We start from the raw sequence: 19281 nt of genomic DNA, 5'->3' as shown, positions 1-19281 counted from the left end.
CAGTGTTGTGTTGTGTGATGTCTGTTGTCTTCCTGTTAGCTGCTGTCAAACTTTCCTTCACCTCTGCACAATGATCACTCTCTCTGCGACTGCATTTTACGTCACCCATCGCATAGATGTGTTGGTTAGGAAACTCTCTCAAACAGTAGAATAAAAAGTATTGAACGGACACTGATCAATCGTAATTCAAACTGGATCTTAAAAAGTGTCTGCCTCCAATGCATGTTCAAAACCAAGCACAAACAACGTGGTCTTGACCCCAAATTCCTGTCTAAGGTTGTTACTAATATCGACTGATAAATGCATAAAACCACGTCTGTAGTGTTGAATAATCTGCCCAGCCAGATAAGTGGAAGACGTGGAATGATAAATGTCCCAAACATACAGGGATTACCACCGATTTCCAGGAACAGAGCAAGTCAGAGGTAGTATGACCTATTTAATACTGTAACATGCTGCCCTTTTTAATGCTGACTTCCAGAATACTACCGTTCATGGTGTTAAGGCCACTGCTACGTTAGAAGACTTAAAACATAAGTTTTTTTATTGATGCTATTTCTCTCAGTTTTATTATGTTGTTAAGTTTTAGATACAGGAGAAGGCTGATATAAATCTTGGGTAACACTTCATTTTACAGGTCCGCAAATTTCATGGTAATTCTTTGGAATTACTGACAAATTACCCCAATATGTACCTCAAAATTTATTAAAAATTACTGTGTTTGGCTGTTTTGACTCGTGACTTGACTCTGGACTTTTATTAATATGATTTTATATCTATTATAAACATTATTTAATAATTATATTCCGCTATTTCCCAATAAGCAGTAATAAATAGCTGGTAATTTATTTATTACATTTCCAGGAAAAGAAAACAAAGTTAATTAATATGCTTTATTTCCATGTCTGCTGGTAAATAGATAATAATTAGCAAATAATTTCTTTGAAATTTCTTTAAACAACTCCCTGAATCATTACATTAGATACCAGGTTACATCTGTGTAGACACTAAATCACACAATGGTGAGATTTGTGCCTGAAGTGTCTTCTATTAGTTTTGGTTTTCCACCTCCGATGAAGAGCAGTGCACAGCCGCTTCTCAAGCCTAAGGGCCCTAGTAGTTTAACCATTGTATGCTATTTAAGCATATCATTATTAAATCATGTTCATAATAAAGTAATTTTCGATAAAGTTTAAAGTAAATATTGAGGTAATTTGACAGTAATTCCATTCATGTATATTGCTTGTGTTTTTTATCATATTTATTGTGGCTCACCTTCTCTTTTTCTTGCTCCTCTGCAGGCAGTGGAAGCAAAGTTGTCCCTGGATGCCTTACTGCAGATGTCAGGTGCTCAGGTGAGGGACACAATGCGAAGACTCGGGTCCAGTTCAGAGGAGTGTGCCAGGCTCAGCGCTGCCCTCTCCTGTCTGAAGAGTGCCGCTGAATCAGGTATGTGTTTACTCCATGGGAGCCTCCATGATCAACATGCATCACATTGTGTTCTTTTTACTGATGGTGTTATTCTGTCTGCTGTCCAGGAGGTGAGCTGAGGGAAGACTGTGTTCCCTGGATGTCTGAGCCCACGAGGAGGGACAGCGGCTCTCTACTGACTGCAGACCAGCTAGCCGGCCTGGGGACTCCGCTCCGCCCTCACAGTCCCTCGCCTCTCGCCCGCCCATCCGCCATCCACTCCACCCCATCCACCCCCTGCGCCACATTCCCTCACCCCCGCTCGGGTTCGGTGTCGGCGGTGCCCACGCCCGAAGCGCTGGCTTCATACTGCCATGGCGAAAGTCCTCTCACGGATCCATTCCCCATGTCCTTAGCTCGCGCAGCTCGGCTCCACGGACACACTTCCACCCCGCCCATAACACCACCCTCGAAGAGGCGTCACCGACTGAAGCCCCCCTGTACGCCTCCGCCTCCGTCCCGCAAAGTGCTGCACCTGCTTCCCAACATCACTCTGACGCGCAGCAAGAGCCACGAGTCCCAGCTGGGCAACCGCATCGAAGACCCGCCCACCAACAAGTAGGTGCTCAGAGAGCTGTCTGGTCCAACATGCTGTTACAGAATTCACCTTGACTTAACTATATTATGCAGGCCATTTCTTTAATGCATTGACGCAACTTGAGTGAAGATACTGGCATCATATGAAATGATAAACTTGTGCTAAATTTCGTTGAGGAAAAACTGGATGCTGCCATTTTCAAAGGAGTCCCTTGACCTCTGACCTTAAGATATGTGAATGAAAATTGGTTCTATGGGTACCCACGAGTCTCCCCTTTACAGACATGCCCACTTTATGATAATCCCACACAGTTTGGGGCAAGTCATAGTCAAGTCAGCACACTGATACACTATCACATAGAGGCGATAATTCATATATACAAGGCCAAACTATCCTTGAGCACTGTACAATGAGACAATTAACTTGAACTAAAAATGCCACACACAGTGGCGAAATGAAGGGAACAGATAGCAGGTGCTATATCCTGCTTAAACAAGCATGATCCTGGTGGCATTACAGTAATTGGGTTACAGTTGCAGCCTCATGTTACTTATTATCACCCACTGATGAGAGTAGTTGCTGGTGCAGTTTTCCTGAAAGCATCTGTCCTGTGTCTCGGTCTCACCTCAGTCTTCCAATCGCTATGTCAGGACAGTAGCAGTCACGTTCCCTCCCTCTCTCTCTCTCTCTCCCTCACATCCTTTCACATCCTGCCTGTTGCTCCTTTGCTCCGCCTGTATGAGCGGAGCTAATCCCCGCACAGATTCCCAGAGATTATGACTCATGTCAAAACAGGAAGTATTTCCTAGGACTAATGCTCGGAGGTGGCGAGACACACACACACACAATCTCTCTCTCTCTCCCTAATTTTTTTCTCTCTCTATTGTGATTGGATGCACATACACAAACAAGCCACATGTTTATCCATAATATCCTGTCTGTTTATGGAAAGCTTTAGTGAGAAAAAAACTGTCAAAGGCAGAAATAAATACGGCTGACATAGATCCAATGCATCCAATGCACACTCAGGCAATCCTGCTAGTTTATCCTGGCTTTGTTCACTGTATGGTATATTACGATGGCAATCTGAGAACGGGTCACAGGTCTGATAGCTGATTTAACAAGATAAAATTATTTTTCCAATTACGATTACTCACATGTGCGTGTGTGCGTATAAACCACAGAGCTGGCACTCTCTGCTGCTTCAGTCCTTGTGACTTCAGTCTGGGTGTTAGGGATGTCACCCTGTCTATCCCGTGCCAATGCTATTTAGGTGCTCCAACGTGCCTCTTGCATAATCTGCCCTCTACGGTCTGGTGTACAAGCGATGCTGCGGACCTGCTGTAGAATCGAGTCTAGTTTTTGCCAGTATAACGGACCTACTTTTTGTGCTTTTTCCTCTCTCCAGGTGTGTTAAAAAGAACAAGTTGTTACTGAATATGCAAGTAAACGGGAACGGATGCGAGGACTCGCCTTCTCGTTACCCCGTCATGTCTGCGCGCACCCCCGGAGTCACCCCGGCTGCCACCACAGCGTCTTACACCCTGCCTGGCACGCCCACCCTCATGGAGGAGCACAGCTCCCATAAGAGTGAGTCATGCACGTGTATGCATTTCTTTTATTTTGCGGATTTTTGACGTGTCAAAAATAGTCTATGTTTATTATGGCTGTGTATTGGCAAGAATCTGACGATACGTTACGTATCATGATACAGGGGTTACGATTCAATATATTGTAATATATTGTGATACTGTACGCAAGGCAATATAATGCAATTTTTTCATTGTCATAGTATAAAGAACACACCACCATATGCATAAAATCTGAGTAAAAAAAGTTTACTGTTTTATGCAATCAGAAGAGTGGGATCTGCATTTGCATTCATCACAGTCCCTGTAACATTCAACATCACAGCACTATTTTTTGTGCAATCTGAGCCACTGTCTGCCATAAACCTCTGCATGTAAACTATTAATTAAAAATCGATGGAGTGTTTTTCAGAATCGATACAGTATAACAAAACATAATATCGCGATACTCAAGTGTATCAATATTTTCTTACACACCCAATGTTTATCTAATATGACCAAAAACAATAGGGAATTCTGGACTAAATAAGCCTAGTTTGTTTTAACTGGTTCTGAAAAATGACTATTCCTCATCTTTATTATTACCAGAGGTGGGTAGAATAACCAAAAACTGTAGTCAAGTAAAAGTACTGTTACTCTGCAAAAAGAAAACAGTACTCATCAAAATAATTACTTGACTAAGAGTACAAAAGTATTTACTAAAAAATATTTACCAACCTATATAGTAGCGAGTAACTTAAATATGATAAATAAAAAGAAAACACAGACACACTACTGTCTTTCAGGCTACACAAAGCATGACGAGTTACACACTGCTCACATCCAGTTAGCCTGAATATTTACATTACAACACAAATAAGAGTAGTAGTTTTCAAGCATGATATACTGTGTGCATAAGTTATAAAAGCTGCTAGCGCTATCTGAAAGCCATAACGTTAACGTTCCTCCCGCTGTAGTTTCAGTCGTGCTGCTTTGAACAGAGCCATGTGGAGGTGTGGCTGCAGTAGGATAACAGAGCGCCAGCAGACCTGGGACCAGCTGACCACCTGCCTCTAAACGCATCATGAATGCATACAATAATATATATATATTATATATACATATTATGGAACAATGGATGGATATAATATATAATATTGATTTTTCTCAAAAAATCTACTCAAGTAAGAGAAAAAGTATGCTGCATTAATACTACTCTGATAAGTACAATTTACTCAAAAAGTTACTTCAGTACATGTAACAGAGTAAATGTAACCCACCACTGATTATTAACACCGCCAAGTGTGTTTTTGGTTTGTCTGTTTATCAGTAGGATTACGGAAAAACTACTCTCCCGCTTTTCATGTACAGTAACTTGGTGGAAGGGTGTAGCACGGGCCAAAGATGAACACATTAACTTTTGGAGCGGATTGGCCTTGCCGGAGGTCTGCACTCTCTCCGAGTGCCCTTCTTGCCTCAAATGTGCAAGAGTGTGCGTTTGTGAACATCTCCTCAATTATTTCTAAGTGAGGGAATCACAACCCAATGTGGTTTGTACGGTGGGTTTAAGGGCCATTGTAGATTAAAAGAAAAAAAAAAAAAAACACAGAGCCAGGGGAGGGAGGGCATATTCCGAGAAAAAAATCTAAATTTCTGAGATTAAAGTCCTAAATTTTGCACGTTTTCCAATTTTTTTTCCCATAAATGTATGACTTCATAACTTTAATCTCCGAAATTCTGAGTTTTTTCTGTCATTTTGAAGGAGACAGACACAGATGCTGCAGACACAGATTTCCTCATGTGCACTATCTATTTTCATTTTACACAATAAGCAAATTAACTGTAACTTTCCTAAAATAATAATAATCTGTATTTTTTCTTCAGATGGCATTACTTACATAACTTATAATGTATTGAGAAGAAATAAGTTAACATTTTGCTACGATTGTTGTTTCTTTCAGTGGTTTATTCTTGGGGTCCCCCAGTCGGTAGTCCTTGTATGTTAAATAGGTTGGTAGGATGAGGGTTAAAACAGCACTGAATCATTGTGAAAAAAATCGGAATTTCTGGCATCAAAGTCCTAAAGTTTTTTCTCATAAATTTATGCCACTTTAATCTCAGAGATTGAGTTTTTTTCTTGTAAATTTACAACTTTTTTTCTCCGAATAGTACCCCCCTCCCCTGGCTCCGTAATTATTGTGTTTTTAGCTACAATGGCCCTAATACACCGCCGTAGGTTTGACCCTATTCTAATGACTAAATCTAAATTGTTAAATGCTCAGCTTTTTATGTGATTAACCACATATTTAGATACCAGTCTTTCTTGGCATAACCTAATCCTCCCCTCCATCTTTCTCCCCTTCTCTCCGTCCTTCCATCTCTCCCTCTCCCTGGCTAGATAACGTAGCAGGGCATCGCGGCTCCCCACAAGCAGTGAGGAGGGACATCGGCCTAGCAGTCACACACCGGTAGATTTCTCTCTTACACACAATATGTTCTATCCTAAGCTTTTGTCAGAATAAAGCTAACGAACTAGATTTGTTATTAATGAAATGGTTAACAGCGTTTCTTATGTTTATGTAGGTTTTCAACCAAGTCCTGGCTGTCCCAGACGTGTCAGGTGTGCCAGAAGAACATGATGTTTGGGGTTAAGTGCAAACACTGTCGGTGAGTTAAGCGCTTTCTATTTAAAGGGTACGTCACTCAACTTTAAGTGTTTTTGTTATTGACTGAGACAGTAGAAAAGTTAGAGTGCACTATAAGGAAACACAGGACAGGATTCAACCCTTGGCTGTGAGAGTGTATGGAGCTGGACTTGAAGAGTGTTTCATATACTGATATTCTGCCTACTATGTGTGCAGGTTAAAGTGCCACAACAAATGCACAAAGGAAGCCCCGTCCTGCAGAATCTCCTTTCTACCAAGTAAGCTTTGTTTTATCCTCAATCTGCGGTTGATGGATGCATTGTAATTTGCATAATACATTGTGATATTTTTCTCTTCTAGTCGCCAAAATTCGGAGGACCGAGTCTGTTCCGTCTGATATAAACAACCCTGTGGACCGGCCGCCAGAAGCACCGCAGTTTGGCACACTACCAAAGGCCATTACAAAAAAGGTAAAACATGGCTTAGGAGTTCTGCATTACAGCACACAGTATCACTTTATGTAGATCTCTAAAACTGCACTGAATCGTTGTGAAATTACAAACGATGACACCTTGATATATACATAGTGTAGAATGTCACTAAAGTTCCAGACGAGTTTGGTCTCTGGCATTTGTATATATGAAAATTAAGGGTGCAGCCCTGAATGAAAGTAAAACAAAAACTGTAGAAGCTGTAGAAGTTATCTTAAATATCAATCCTGATCATTTGCATCCATCCCTGCCCTCCACCAGGATCATCCTCCAGTGCTGAACCAGCTGGACTCCAGCAGCAATCCGTCCTCCACCACCTCGTCCACACCTTCCTCCCCGGCACCCTTCCAGCAGAGTAACCCCCCCAGCGCCACTCCGCCACCCAACCCCTCGCCCAAAGGCCATCGGGACAGCCGCTTCAACTTCCCCGGTAAGAAACACAGGTGGAAATACACAAGTACAGACCTGGTATTAAGATGCATCCTCAGTGATCGGATCACAAGTGGACAGCTTTAAGTACGTCTGTTCACACCTGGCATTAGAATGCATCTCCACATGCGTCTTCAGTGGCCACTTGTGATCCCATCTCACTTCCCTGCTCTATATGCAAATAAACACGTAGTAAACACATGGCTAATACAGCAGACGTTGTGACGTAATACTACAGGAATGTCAGTAGTAATATCCTACATATTCGTGAATTTGGGTATATTTTATTAACATTTTCCTAACATAAAAATATAAGGTTGCTGTACCACTGCGCCACCGGCACCGCAACCTTTGCCAGGCAACAGCGGGGTATCGAGCTTCAGAGAGCCGGGGAGGAGAGCGAGCGGGCGTTCGGATGTGTGCTCCGCGCAAAACAGCAGAATAAAAACACAGACACATCTACGACAGTATTATAATAAGTAATAAACAGTTGAGTAGGCGGTCCTTAATGTGGCCCAGCACACATTCACTACACACTGCTAAAAGAATGTGGCCATGTGTGGCCCAGACCACCTCTGAATGTGGTCTGAGTGATCAGATCTCAATGCGTCTTGAGTGCGTTCACACCTGTACTTAGAGCCAGGGTCTGAAATTAGCAGTTGCCACCCGCCAAATGCGGGTAAATTGTTGGCAGTTGCAGGTGAAATCATCTGGACATCCGCCACTTTGGAAGGCAGAGAAAACGCTGGGGATGGGAATAGAGAACCGTAGCTGTCCGCTTTCTTGGCATCTCATGCCTCCATTACTATAGATTCCTCTGCATTGATGCTCCCCCACAGTTATGCGTGCACAATGACGCATACGCACACCGTATCATGTTTCAGTTTGTTTGACCGGAGACGGGGCGGAATGAAAAAAAAAAAGCACTCAACAGTGTGGCGCTACTAAACATGACGGCACACACCCTGTTTCTCCCTGATAATGCTGCATTCTGAACAACACATCTGTGTTTAAATCAATAGGAGGAGAGTTAGTACCATTAGCTGTTAGCAGTCGGTGGGCAGCACAGTCCCGATTGGATAAATAGCAGAGCTACTAACGTTAATGAAGGTGCCATTGAGTTTTTATTACGAGACGTTCATGGTCTGCTCAGCAAAATGACTATTGGGCAAAGGTAAATTACATGATGTGTTCAAATGTAGTCTCATAAAAATTAATTTTTGGCAAGAAATTATGACTTGTTTAACTTTCTAACAACTGACCAAGATTTTTTAATCAAAGCAAATATTTAAATAATCACAATCCATTTGAATTGTGTGTTTTTATGTAAATAACCACTATAGATGACGATAGCAAAGTACAGCACAGTACTGTGTACAGTACCCTCCCCCAACCCCCAAAAATAGGGCTCACCCGGAAGCTACGGTGTAATTACAACACTGTAATTTACCATGCATATAATGTTTTATATGTAAAATATATTGAACATTGAATGACGTCAGATATACAATGTTATTCCTTTATTTAGCACAGAGATTTCAAAAGTGGCAGATAAAATTTATGAGAGGCAGACAAAAAAAATACTTGTCTCTCCCTGTGGCAGGCAGTGAAAAAAGTTAATTTCAGACCCTGCTTAGAGCTGTCCTCTTGTGATCCGATCACTGAGGACACATGTTAATACCAGGTCTGAACAGGGCCATGGATAGCCTGACAAACACAAACAAATCCTGACAATGTGCATGCTAACATGATTTCTCCATATTACACAGATTCCTTAAATCACTTTTCCAGTTTATTAACAGTATTTAATAGTATGAGCCACTCTTCTCTTCCCTTCTCTTTCCATATACGACATTAACAACTGTGCTTTTTACAAGATCTGTTCCTCCAGAGCTTCTCTAACCAACAGTCTCTCTCCCTGCCATGCTTGTCGGTCTTTCCCTCTCTCTCTTTTTTTTTGTTGCAAAAGCTGCCTGTTACTTTCAGCATAGACAGCAGTTTATCTTCCCCGGTGAGTTGACAAGTTGTCCCAAAGTGTCACACTGCATTGTTATTTTCCCGTCGTTCCTTAGATTCCCACATAGCTCTCTCTCTCTGTCTCATGCACGTTTGCTTTTAGGGTTGTAGCAGTTAACCATAGCTATCTTTCACTGTGTGCCAGCCAGCACTAGGATTGCATGTTGACACTTCACAGCCTTTTGACACCATCTGCTGGTGGTAGTGGGGAATTGCATGAGCAGTCACGTTGTGTATGTTGTGGAGGTGGGCAGCCATGAGGCTTTCCTAAAGGGAAAAAAGAGAGGGGGAACATAAGAGAGATATATGTTTTTGCTCCTGTTATTTCTTCCAAAACATCTTATATTTCTCTACAGATGTCTCCAGTCCTGTTCATTTGCACCCCAATGTCCTCCAAGACAATGTGTAAGACATTCATATTTAAAAAAAACAAAACATATTCACTCAATAGCTTTATTGTTTAAATTTTCTTGGATTTTACCCCTCTGATGTCAATTCTCTGTGTCACAGCAGTGAGATAGAGCCATCAGCAGATGACATACACGCTGAGCTGGTAGAAGATGAAGATGAAGACGAAGAGGTAATGTTGCAACATGTTGTGTGTGTGTGCAGTCTGGAAAATAATACAGGTTTCCTGTCGGTGTAATGAGGTTGTTCACAGTGTCTTTGCATCACGTTCTGTTCAATTTTTGGGGACCAATGTTGTCATCCATCCAAGGTAGCAAGAAAGAAGAAATGAGATGAGTTGATAGACAGAAAGACTCAGGTAGTATCTGTTGAACTTAGACAAAGCTGAAAAATGGTGACAGAGGAACATCTGAATAGATGTTTGTTATGACACCAAAGTGAGTTTTGAAAATCAGCTGTCGAAGCAGAGAGACATGGGTCAAGCTCACTTCTCTCAAACTGTGTTGGAGAGATCTGTTAGATCTGTTATAAATAATAATTCAGGTCATTTCTTAGTGATATGTCATTAAAATGCCCAGATTGCAAGTTTCTTGTAAATAATTGAATGGCCTGGCATTAACCAAAAACAATAGCTCCTCTGACATTTGCCTATTGGAACCAGGTTTGACCTGTTTGGCTGTGATGATGTTGGAGCTGTGGTGTTATTGATTTAACCAGGAGAGGCTTCCTGTTATGTAAATATCACTATTTTACATTTGAGACAGCAACACGGAGCTGGAGACAATGGAAAAACAACACTTTTAAGTCAATGCTGGCTCACATTTACCAAATATATTAACCAGGCGGCAACCTCCAGTTCTGGAAAATGAATCCAATGAGGAAGTGCCTTAATCTTGCATTCTTTCTAATAGCCAGCAGGGGAAGAAGAAGTCTGATTATATAGAAGTCTATGAGAAAATGATCCTACTTCTCACTTGATTTATTACCTCAGTAAACATTGTAAACATGAGTTTATAGTCTCAATCGCTAGTTTCAAGTCTTCTTCAATACAGCATGATGTTCATGTAGTGAATTATGGTCCCATTTAGAGTCAAATAGACCATAAAGCAGGGTATGCTTTAGGGCGTGGCTACCTTGTGATTGACAGGTCGCTACCACTGTGTTGGAGTATGTAAGCACAGTAGATTAACAAAGCCATCCCTACACTCTTGCAGGAAGGGGAGGAGGAGATTGAGGTTGAAGATGAAGACCCTGAAGCGGAGGACGATAATGAGGAAGAAGATGAGAATGAAGGGGAAGATGAGGACGACGAGGAGGACATGAGGATGAACGTGGGCTCGGACGGCGAGTGCGACGAGCTGGACGATCTGCCCAGCTCTCGGGGGAACCAGTGGAAGGGCCCAATCTCCCGCAAGCCGAGTCAGACCAGCGTCTACCTGCAGGAGTGGGACATCCCCTTTGAGCAGCTGGACCTCGGAGAGCTCATAGGAAAGGTGAAGAATCTGACCCAGATGTTGATAGTATATGATATCTCCAAAATGCACTTCTGCTAAAGCTGTTTTGCCTGTTCACACAGGGCCGCTGGGGCAAAGTGCACAAGGGTCGGTGGCACGGCGAGGTAGCAATCCGACTCCTCGAGATCGACGGGAACAATCAGGACCATCTGAAGCTCTTTAAAAGGAGGTGATGAACTACAGACAGACCAGGCATGAGAACGTGGTCCTCTTCATGGGGGCATGCATGGCTCCACCACACCTAGCCATCATCACCAGGTGAGAGCAGAAATATCAAACACTGGACACCTCTGGAATGATTTGAACCCCTCTGGGACATGTTTTCATCTTCAATTGAATCGTTTCTTCTCTCTCCCCACAGTTTCTGTAAAGGGAGGACTCTGTATTCAGTTGTTAGGGACACTAAAAACACTTTGGATATTAATAAGACCAGGCAAATTGCTCAGGAGATTGTAAAGGTAATTTTTTTCTGTTATATCTATTCAAACCTCTCATTGATACATTCGTAATGATTTTAGCACTTAGGCTAAGTTCACATTACAAGCACATGTGGCTCATAAACCAATGTTTTGGCTCTCATGTGACGCAGAAATCTGATTGGGTTTTTTTTTCCAATCAGATCTGGGCTAAATCGAATACATATCCAATCACTGGTCATGCAACCGCTGTGAGAATGGTCATATTGGTGTTTTTCCATGTTATACTTCACTGCGCAGTTGCAGATACTGATGTTTGTTACCTGACAAAAAAGACCCTTTTTTTATTACCGAGTTCTTCTGCATGTTTCAGTAGAACTCAGGATTAATAAAAGAGCAGTTACAAAAGTGTGTAAACTGCGTCGTTAAGGCAAACAAGCATTATCTGGGAAACATCACGTTTATTCACTTTATGAGGAACTTAAATTAATACCAAATTATGGTAAATCATGTCTGCCGAATGAGCTAGTGTCTGTTTATGAGTCATAAGAAATCATAAACTGTCTTTTAGAAGGAGTAGATGTTTACCGGTATGCTCGGCTCAGTTAAATTTAACAATATTGTCAACAGAGGTTTTGCTCCGACACTTTATTTCCCTCATCAGTCATTTAAAATGAACTTATCAAACAGACTTTTCACAGTTTACTCAGTTAAATTCGTCATGTTTCACAAAGCAGAACTCTGATTTGATGAAATCACATGTTATAAAAATTGCGTGGGTGGCGTGCTGACGGCAGTGTTTCACGATCGTAGGTCATCATCAACGTCACACATCGTACTTTAATTTATTTCATTTGCTTCAGAGGAAAGCTGTTAAAGTTAAATATCAGCCGAAATGAAAAGTCTGTCTTTAGGAGTCATACTAATTCATTACGTTATGATTTAGGAGTAACATCTGTGTAACGGGAAACCATATCTTTTAAATTGAGCAATATGTTAATGGAGTCTGGCAGTCACTGGATTCCAACAACTCCAGTGTGTATTTTCGGAACAATGCACCATCGTACGGCAGTCCCCAATTTTCAAACATCAATGTGAACAGTCTAGACAGAAAGGCAAAAAATTGGAATTGAGCATTAAGCCCTGTAATGTGAACGTAGCCTTAGAAGGTGTTGAAGCAATGTTTCATGTCCACAAACTGACTTACATGCAAAGAAATATTTTCATCATAAGAAACAGGAAATATGTATGATAACAAAGCCAAATATATTACATTTGATATTGTTGATTAAATATTTGGTAACACTTCATTTTACAGGTCCACAAATGTCACGGTAATAAGGTGATAATTAGCAGGTAACCTATTTGAAATGTCTTTGGAATTACTGCCAAATTACCCCAATATGTACCTCAAAATTGAAAGAAAATGACTTTATTATAAACATTATTTAATAATTATATGCTAAAATAGCATATAATATTTAAAATATGGCCCTTAGGCTTGAGAAGCGATGTGCGCTGCTCTTCATCAGAGGTGGAAAACCAAAACTAATAGAAGACACTTCTGATCAGGCACAAATCTCACCATTGTGTGACTTATTGTCTACACAAATATAACCTGGTAGCAAATCATTTGTTTGAAATTTCAAACAAATGATTTGCTAATTATTATCTATTTATCAGCAGACATGGAAATAAAGCATATTAATTCATTTTGTAATCTTTTCCTTGTAATGTATTAAATAAATGACCAGCTATTGGGAAAAAGCGGAATATAATTATTAAATAATGTTTATAATAAAGTAATTTTTTTATAAATTTTGAGGTAAATATTGGGGTAACTTGGCAGTAATTCCAAAGAAATTTCAAATAGGTTACTTACTAATCATCACCTAATTACCCTGAAATTTGTGGACCTGTAAAATGAAGTGTCACCAAATATTTCTATATTTTGGAATATGTTCCAGTTTGCCTTTTTGTATATAAATAATGTCCCAACTGCATGTTACCAGGTCAGTTCAATTCGTTATGTGCCTGAAAAGCCAATGCCACAATAAAGAATCAAGTAGTATATAATAACTGTCACTTTGTCTCCTGACGCAGGGAATGGGCTATCTACACGCTAAAGGCATCGTCCACAAAGACTTGAAATCAAAGAACGTTTTTCACGACACCAATAAAGTCATAATCACAGACTTCGGGCTGTTTGGGATCTCTGGAGTTGTTCAGGAGGGGAGGTAAGAAACGCCACTCGAGAGGCCTTAAAACACAACCTCGGCCTAAGTGCTCTTCACACCACACTGCTATTACCTGGGGAGGTCCGGTGATTTGTAATAACTGCTGCGGTCCTCCAGTCCTGCGGCCATTTCCCTTGTCAGCCAGTATTTCTTTTCTTTTTTTCAGACTGAAGTCTCCTGATTGCAAAATCCAAATACTGTCCAGCACACTCTTGTTTTTTTTGAAGTACCTTTTGAACACACGGCGTGCTAATTTCGTTCTCCCTTTGTGTATGGCTTCATGAATAGCTTTTGCACACAGGAGTTGGAGATGGACTGCATTTAGTTAATGCATTTCCCACTCTAGTTAATGCATCTTTCCTCTCAGATCTTCCACTCCATTTGATTTTTTACAAACAAATGTGTACCTTTTTTTTTTTTTCCAGGCGTGAGAACAAACTAAAACTTCCACACGGCTGGATTTGTTATCTCGCGCCAGAGATTGTGCGCAGGATGAGCCCAGGTAACAACGAGGACCGCCTTCCTTTTTCCACCTCAGCAGATGTGTACGCCTTTGGGTAAGTTCTGCATCTTAGTTGACTTAGGAGACCTAATACAGCTTTGTCAAACCTGTTTCTGACTGAAAAGAGCTTACTTTACTAAGAGTAATCATACTTGTTCTTTCCCCCCTTTAAGCACTATTTGGTATGAGCTTCAAGCTAGGGACTGGCCAATCACCAACCAGCATGTAGAAGCTACCATCTGGCAGGTGGGGAGCGGAGAGGGCATAAAGAAGGTGTTGGCGGAGATCAGCCTCGGCAAGGAGGTCACTGTGAGTTGAAACACGAGCACAAGTGTGTCAGTCATTCAGAAAAGTGCATGTTTGTCCTGCTTGTATAAGAGTGGCAAATAATCAACCACGCTCTAGTGAGGCAGTACGATGGACTATTAGGGCCACATTGAGGGGGAAAAAAAATCTGAGATTTCGAGATTAAAGTCATAATATTACAAGAAAAAAGTCTTAATTTAATGAGAATAAAGTCATATTCTCGAAATCTCAGATTTTCTATTTTTTCCTCAGTGCGTCCCTAATACTAGATATGAAGATGCTGTGAAATTTTTTAGATGGATCATCATTCATAGTCGTCCTTGTCGTCTCAGGAGATCCTCTCGGCCTGCTGGGCGTACGACCTGAGAGAGAGGCCCACCTTCACCCAGCTGGCCGACATGCTGGAGAAGCTGCCCAAACTGAACCGCAGGCTCTCCCACCCGGGACACTTCTGGAAGTCCGCAGAGTAGGTATCCAGAAATGAAGGACGATGTGAAGACACTGGACGTGTGAAAACAAAAAAAAGATCCTTTAGGTCTTATTGTGTATCTTCTGGTTCCTTGTGGTACAGTGGCTTATCAGTGATGATCCTTTGAGTCATTGACTCCAAACTCTACAAACAATATGAGCCTGCAGCCTTCAGGAGTTAGCAATGGGGGTTACATGGTCTTATTTATAAATGAGATGGATATTTGTGAGATATATTTTGAAAGAAGTGAAATAGGTTTGAAGTATTTCATAATTTCTGTTCATCATCGCACGCGAACCAAATACAGTCTGTCACTGAACCACGACATAGCTCTTCTACGCTCTGTTGTTGCTTGCCCTCTAATGAAATGTGAACTTCGTGGTTTATATATATGTAAATGTGAATTGTAATTGTCACTGTCTCCGTCTCATACATGTCATACATTTGTCACGAGAAGCATCGCAGACTGTCGCACAGTGTGGTTGGATCATTCGTTGTCATGGCAATTTCCAGTTTCTTTAAAGAGGCTGTAAAGACGTATAAGACAAATCCACACAGATATAAAGTTAGACATTTTATTTCTATTAATTTCTGTCCTCATGCGTGTGTGAAACAACTGTAGTTTTGCGAGAAACAGCATTTTCAGTTAAATCATTTCTTTGTCCTCACTGTCACTTAGCTTAGCTACTTAATTTAGGTCAGGTCTAGAAGGTAACCCCAAGTTACAAAAATGTGCAAAAACTCTCGCGAAACTTGCTGGTTGACGACCTATCCTGACCTTAACCATTCGAGATCGATGCCTAACCTTAACCGTCTCACGACAGTTTCGCAACTTGGGGGTAATTCATATGCTAATTATGATAATTTAAAGGTCCCATATTGTAAAAAGTGAGATTTTCATGGCTTGTGTATTATAAAGCAGGTTTAGGTGCTATATGAATACTGTGAAAGTATCGAAACGCTCAATCCACAGAGAAAAACAAACATTCAGAAACTGTGCTTTTTGTAACAAGCCGTCAGGATTTCTGTCCATTTGTGATGTCACAAATCTATAATTTATATATACCATTTTTTACGTTTTAAACGTAAACATTCTAAATGCGTCCCAGTTTATTTCCGGTTTCAGTGAATGGGAATTATATCAGCTGACAGGAAGTAAACATGAACCCAAATTGTTGCCACTCAGTTCCGTTACAGTTCCGTTGAAATGTGCTAAAACGGAGCGTTTACGACAGAGGGTGAATACAAGTATATTCAGACAGACAGTATGAGAAAAATTATGTGTTTTTTGATATTAAAGCATGTAAACATGTTCTAGTAGAAACAAAAAATACAAGAATGAACCTGAAAATGAGCGTGATATGGGACCTTTAACACAAATGTTTAATAGGATGAAATGATGACATTTTGAACCGACATGGATGTAAACTGCAACTTGACTGGGTTGCGGAGGCATACAACCGTGAGGGGGTAATTGTACTTGGACCTAAAAGTCATGACCAGAAAATCTGGGGGGGGGGAAATCATTTTGAACTTGTTCCTCATATGTTGTCATCTCCATATACAGCGTATGTGATTTCATCCTCTTTTCAGCCTGACCAGCTTCACTTCCTGCTGCCACACGCCATCTACGCATTCATTTCCATGACTTCATCGCTACTTCGCTTTCACGCCATGTTGCCTACTTGTTTTCCGCTTCTTATTCATGATTTTCACAATCCTCTATCGTGTTTGCTCCAAGTCTACAAGCAACCATTTTATTTTTTATGTAAAACCAGCAGTTGAAGGGCTTCATTTTTTATTCCCATATAGATAAATGCCACTTTTGTTTTGCTGGTTGATGCGAGAGATGCGAGCGTGAAATGACTTAAAGAGCTCCGCTTGGTCATAAAGTGATGAAGTGAATCTTAAAAGCAATGTGCTGATTGAACTCACACTGTTTTTACATCCTTTAACTAATCTACGTGGATGTGATATCTTGCAGCTTTTCTTCACTGTTCCACTTTCACTAACCGTCTAACGTTTGTGTTTTTGCTCTTTCCTCTCTTTTCTCTCTCTTCTAATCTAGGTTGTAGCAGTCGCTCTGAAACATAAGCAATGCAAAACAAAAGCCTTGGGTCTGCCTTGCATGCTCCTGTATCCTTAACTCTTACAGGATTGATCAAAAGCATTGCCTCTGCCTGAAACAGACACTGCTTCCACTAACCCACAGTCTGCTCTTCCATGTCTAAGCGTTTGTGTTTTTGTTGTCGGGAAGAGAGGGTCGGTGGGGCGATGTGTTAGCGAAGAGAGGACACAGCTGTCGTCCTTTCCACTCCTTTCGTTTGCCTTCCTTTTTTTTCGTTTTTGTCCTGTGATGTAGTGGGACTCTGAGGCTTGTGAATAACTGGCTTGTGGTGTCTGTGCTGAGACTGACTGGTGGTGTGCTGTGGTCTGTGCCTGCTGATGGCTGCCCCGTCCTCACCTTTTCTCTGTGCTGCTGTGATGTGGTTGTTCTCGCCGGGCGGCCCCCCTGGCCACATGGCTCTTTTTTCTCTCTGAAACACAAAGCTGGACATGAAATGGACCCTACTACCAAAATGGACCACTTCTTCATTTCTCTGTGTTTTTTCCCTGAGGGGGTTTACACACGTTTTTGCAGGCTGTTCTCAAACCAACTGCCTCTCTGCTCCTCTCTCTCTCTCTCTCTCTCTCTCTCTCTCTGTTTTTAATGTGATGGCATGTGCTGAGACGGTCACCAGCCCATGTCTATAGACACAATATGCACTTTGTCGAAAAAAAAAATAATCATGAACTCTTTTTTTTGTTGTTGTTGTTTAGTTTTGAATAGTCATATTTGCAGTGTTTTGTTTTTTTTCTTTCTTCAGGAGGGTCTCAGAGGCTTGGACAGTGTGATATGCTCACTTTGTATGTTGTCTTTCTGGAGTATAACCTGGTAAATTCACTGTTTTTATTGGATGCATTTGAACACAGGGCACTGATGGATATGCTAAACGACAGCTGAAATGAAACTGAACACAGGCTGTAATATTCCCTTCATCGTTCACAATCCACACGGGAATAGAATAATGCTGGCTATTTATGATAAAAAAAAAAAGACTTTTTTTAATAATAATAACGTCCATCCATTGAAGTGTAAAGTGCACCTTATAAGAGTATGAGTTATTTAGAAAGAAGTTTTCATTCTCTGCGCAAAAAAAAAGAATATAAATCAGGAACCTGGCGCAAAAAGTGTCCTATATCTTCCTAAAACATTACCTCTTGTGCGTGCTTGTGTATACCGTTTGTGATTGCTGGCTTCAGTTGGCGTGCGTGTATTTATGTGTTGTGTGTGTGATTGTGTGTGTGTGACTGAGGTGAGCGTACCGTGTTGGAATAGGTTGGTTTTCGTGAAAGACGTGTCGTGTTGCAAAAATCCAATGGTATGTAATGTACATACATTATTTAATGTACAGCAAATGAACATGATTCTTCTAGTATTTGTACAAACATTTTCTATGTAAAATACATCACGACATTTTTTGAATAGGTACTGCTATGGCTATTACAGATGTGTATATATATTTATATTTTTTTCATGTATAAAATCCTGTATAAAGGCTGTACAATTTTTTTAGAATGGGCCAATATGTGTTTTTTTATGTTATTGTAAAAATTCATATTTTTGTATTGCATGTGACTACCATTCTGTACACGCAGTTTCTGTTTTCATCCATGAAAAGACAATAAAATGAGGCTAGTCATGTAACAATAGAGTGCGGACACGGTTATTTTACTGTTGCAATGCAGTTATTGGCTTCCTGGCAGTGTGAGGCTACACTATAACTGATGTATCCTTGGAATAAGTTGGTTTTCTAGTCTCACTTCCAAATAAGAGATTCATTCCAGTTCCAGTCTTTGGATTTACAGCCAGGGTTTGCAATTTTCTTCAAAAACATATTTTGTTATATTTGTTGAAATTCTCACTACATCCCGACAGCAATCAACAAATCAAATGCTCTGATAAAAAAAAAAAAAAATCCAGTATCTGTGGCTGTTGCAAACATTTCATTCAGCCCATGCACTCACTGTCTTCCACAAGCTGCTAGCTTGACAACTGAATACTGACCAGTGGGCTACCTCCGGGTCTGAAAAGTGAAGCCAATGCATTCTTTCTAATAGCCAGCAGGGGGCGACTCCTCTGGTTGCAAAAAGAAGTCTGATTGTATAGAAGTCTATGAGAAATGACCCTACTTCTCACTTGATTTATTACCTCAGTAAACATTGTAAACA

At 40.8% G+C, this 19281-nt stretch overlaps 1 protein-coding gene across 1 annotated transcript in view; it reads left to right on the top strand.

Annotated features, from left to right (window-relative positions):
* The window catches only part of ksr1a (kinase suppressor of ras 1a), a 39435-nt gene extending 20678 nt beyond the window's left edge, over positions 1-18757 (top strand). Inside the window, 20 exon segments of the mRNA XM_037748633.1 lie at positions 1302-1449; positions 1539-2028; positions 3417-3598; positions 5975-6044; positions 6160-6243; positions 6438-6499; positions 6582-6691; positions 6974-7142; positions 9111-9152; positions 9514-9562; positions 9668-9737; positions 10780-11058; positions 11142-11238; positions 11241-11337; positions 11441-11537; positions 13599-13732; positions 14158-14289; positions 14408-14543; positions 14873-15006; positions 17078-18757. Coding sequence (XP_037604561.1) covers positions 1302-1449; positions 1539-2028; positions 3417-3598; positions 5975-6044; positions 6160-6243; positions 6438-6499; positions 6582-6691; positions 6974-7142; positions 9111-9152; positions 9514-9562; positions 9668-9737; positions 10780-11058; positions 11142-11238; positions 11241-11337; positions 11441-11537; positions 13599-13732; positions 14158-14289; positions 14408-14543; positions 14873-15006; positions 17078-17084 — 2589 coding nt within the window. The 3' untranslated portion in view covers positions 17085-18757.
* Positions 18758-19281: the final 524 nt, after the last annotated feature.

The sequence above is a fragment of the Sebastes umbrosus genome, chromosome 17 (assembly GCF_015220745.1).
Source record: "Sebastes umbrosus isolate fSebUmb1 chromosome 17, fSebUmb1.pri, whole genome shotgun sequence".
Classification (NCBI taxonomy): Eukaryota; Metazoa; Chordata; class Actinopteri; order Perciformes; family Sebastidae; genus Sebastes; species Sebastes umbrosus.
Note: the sequence above shows the minus strand (reverse complement) of the source record. Positions and strands in the feature narration are given on the sequence as shown.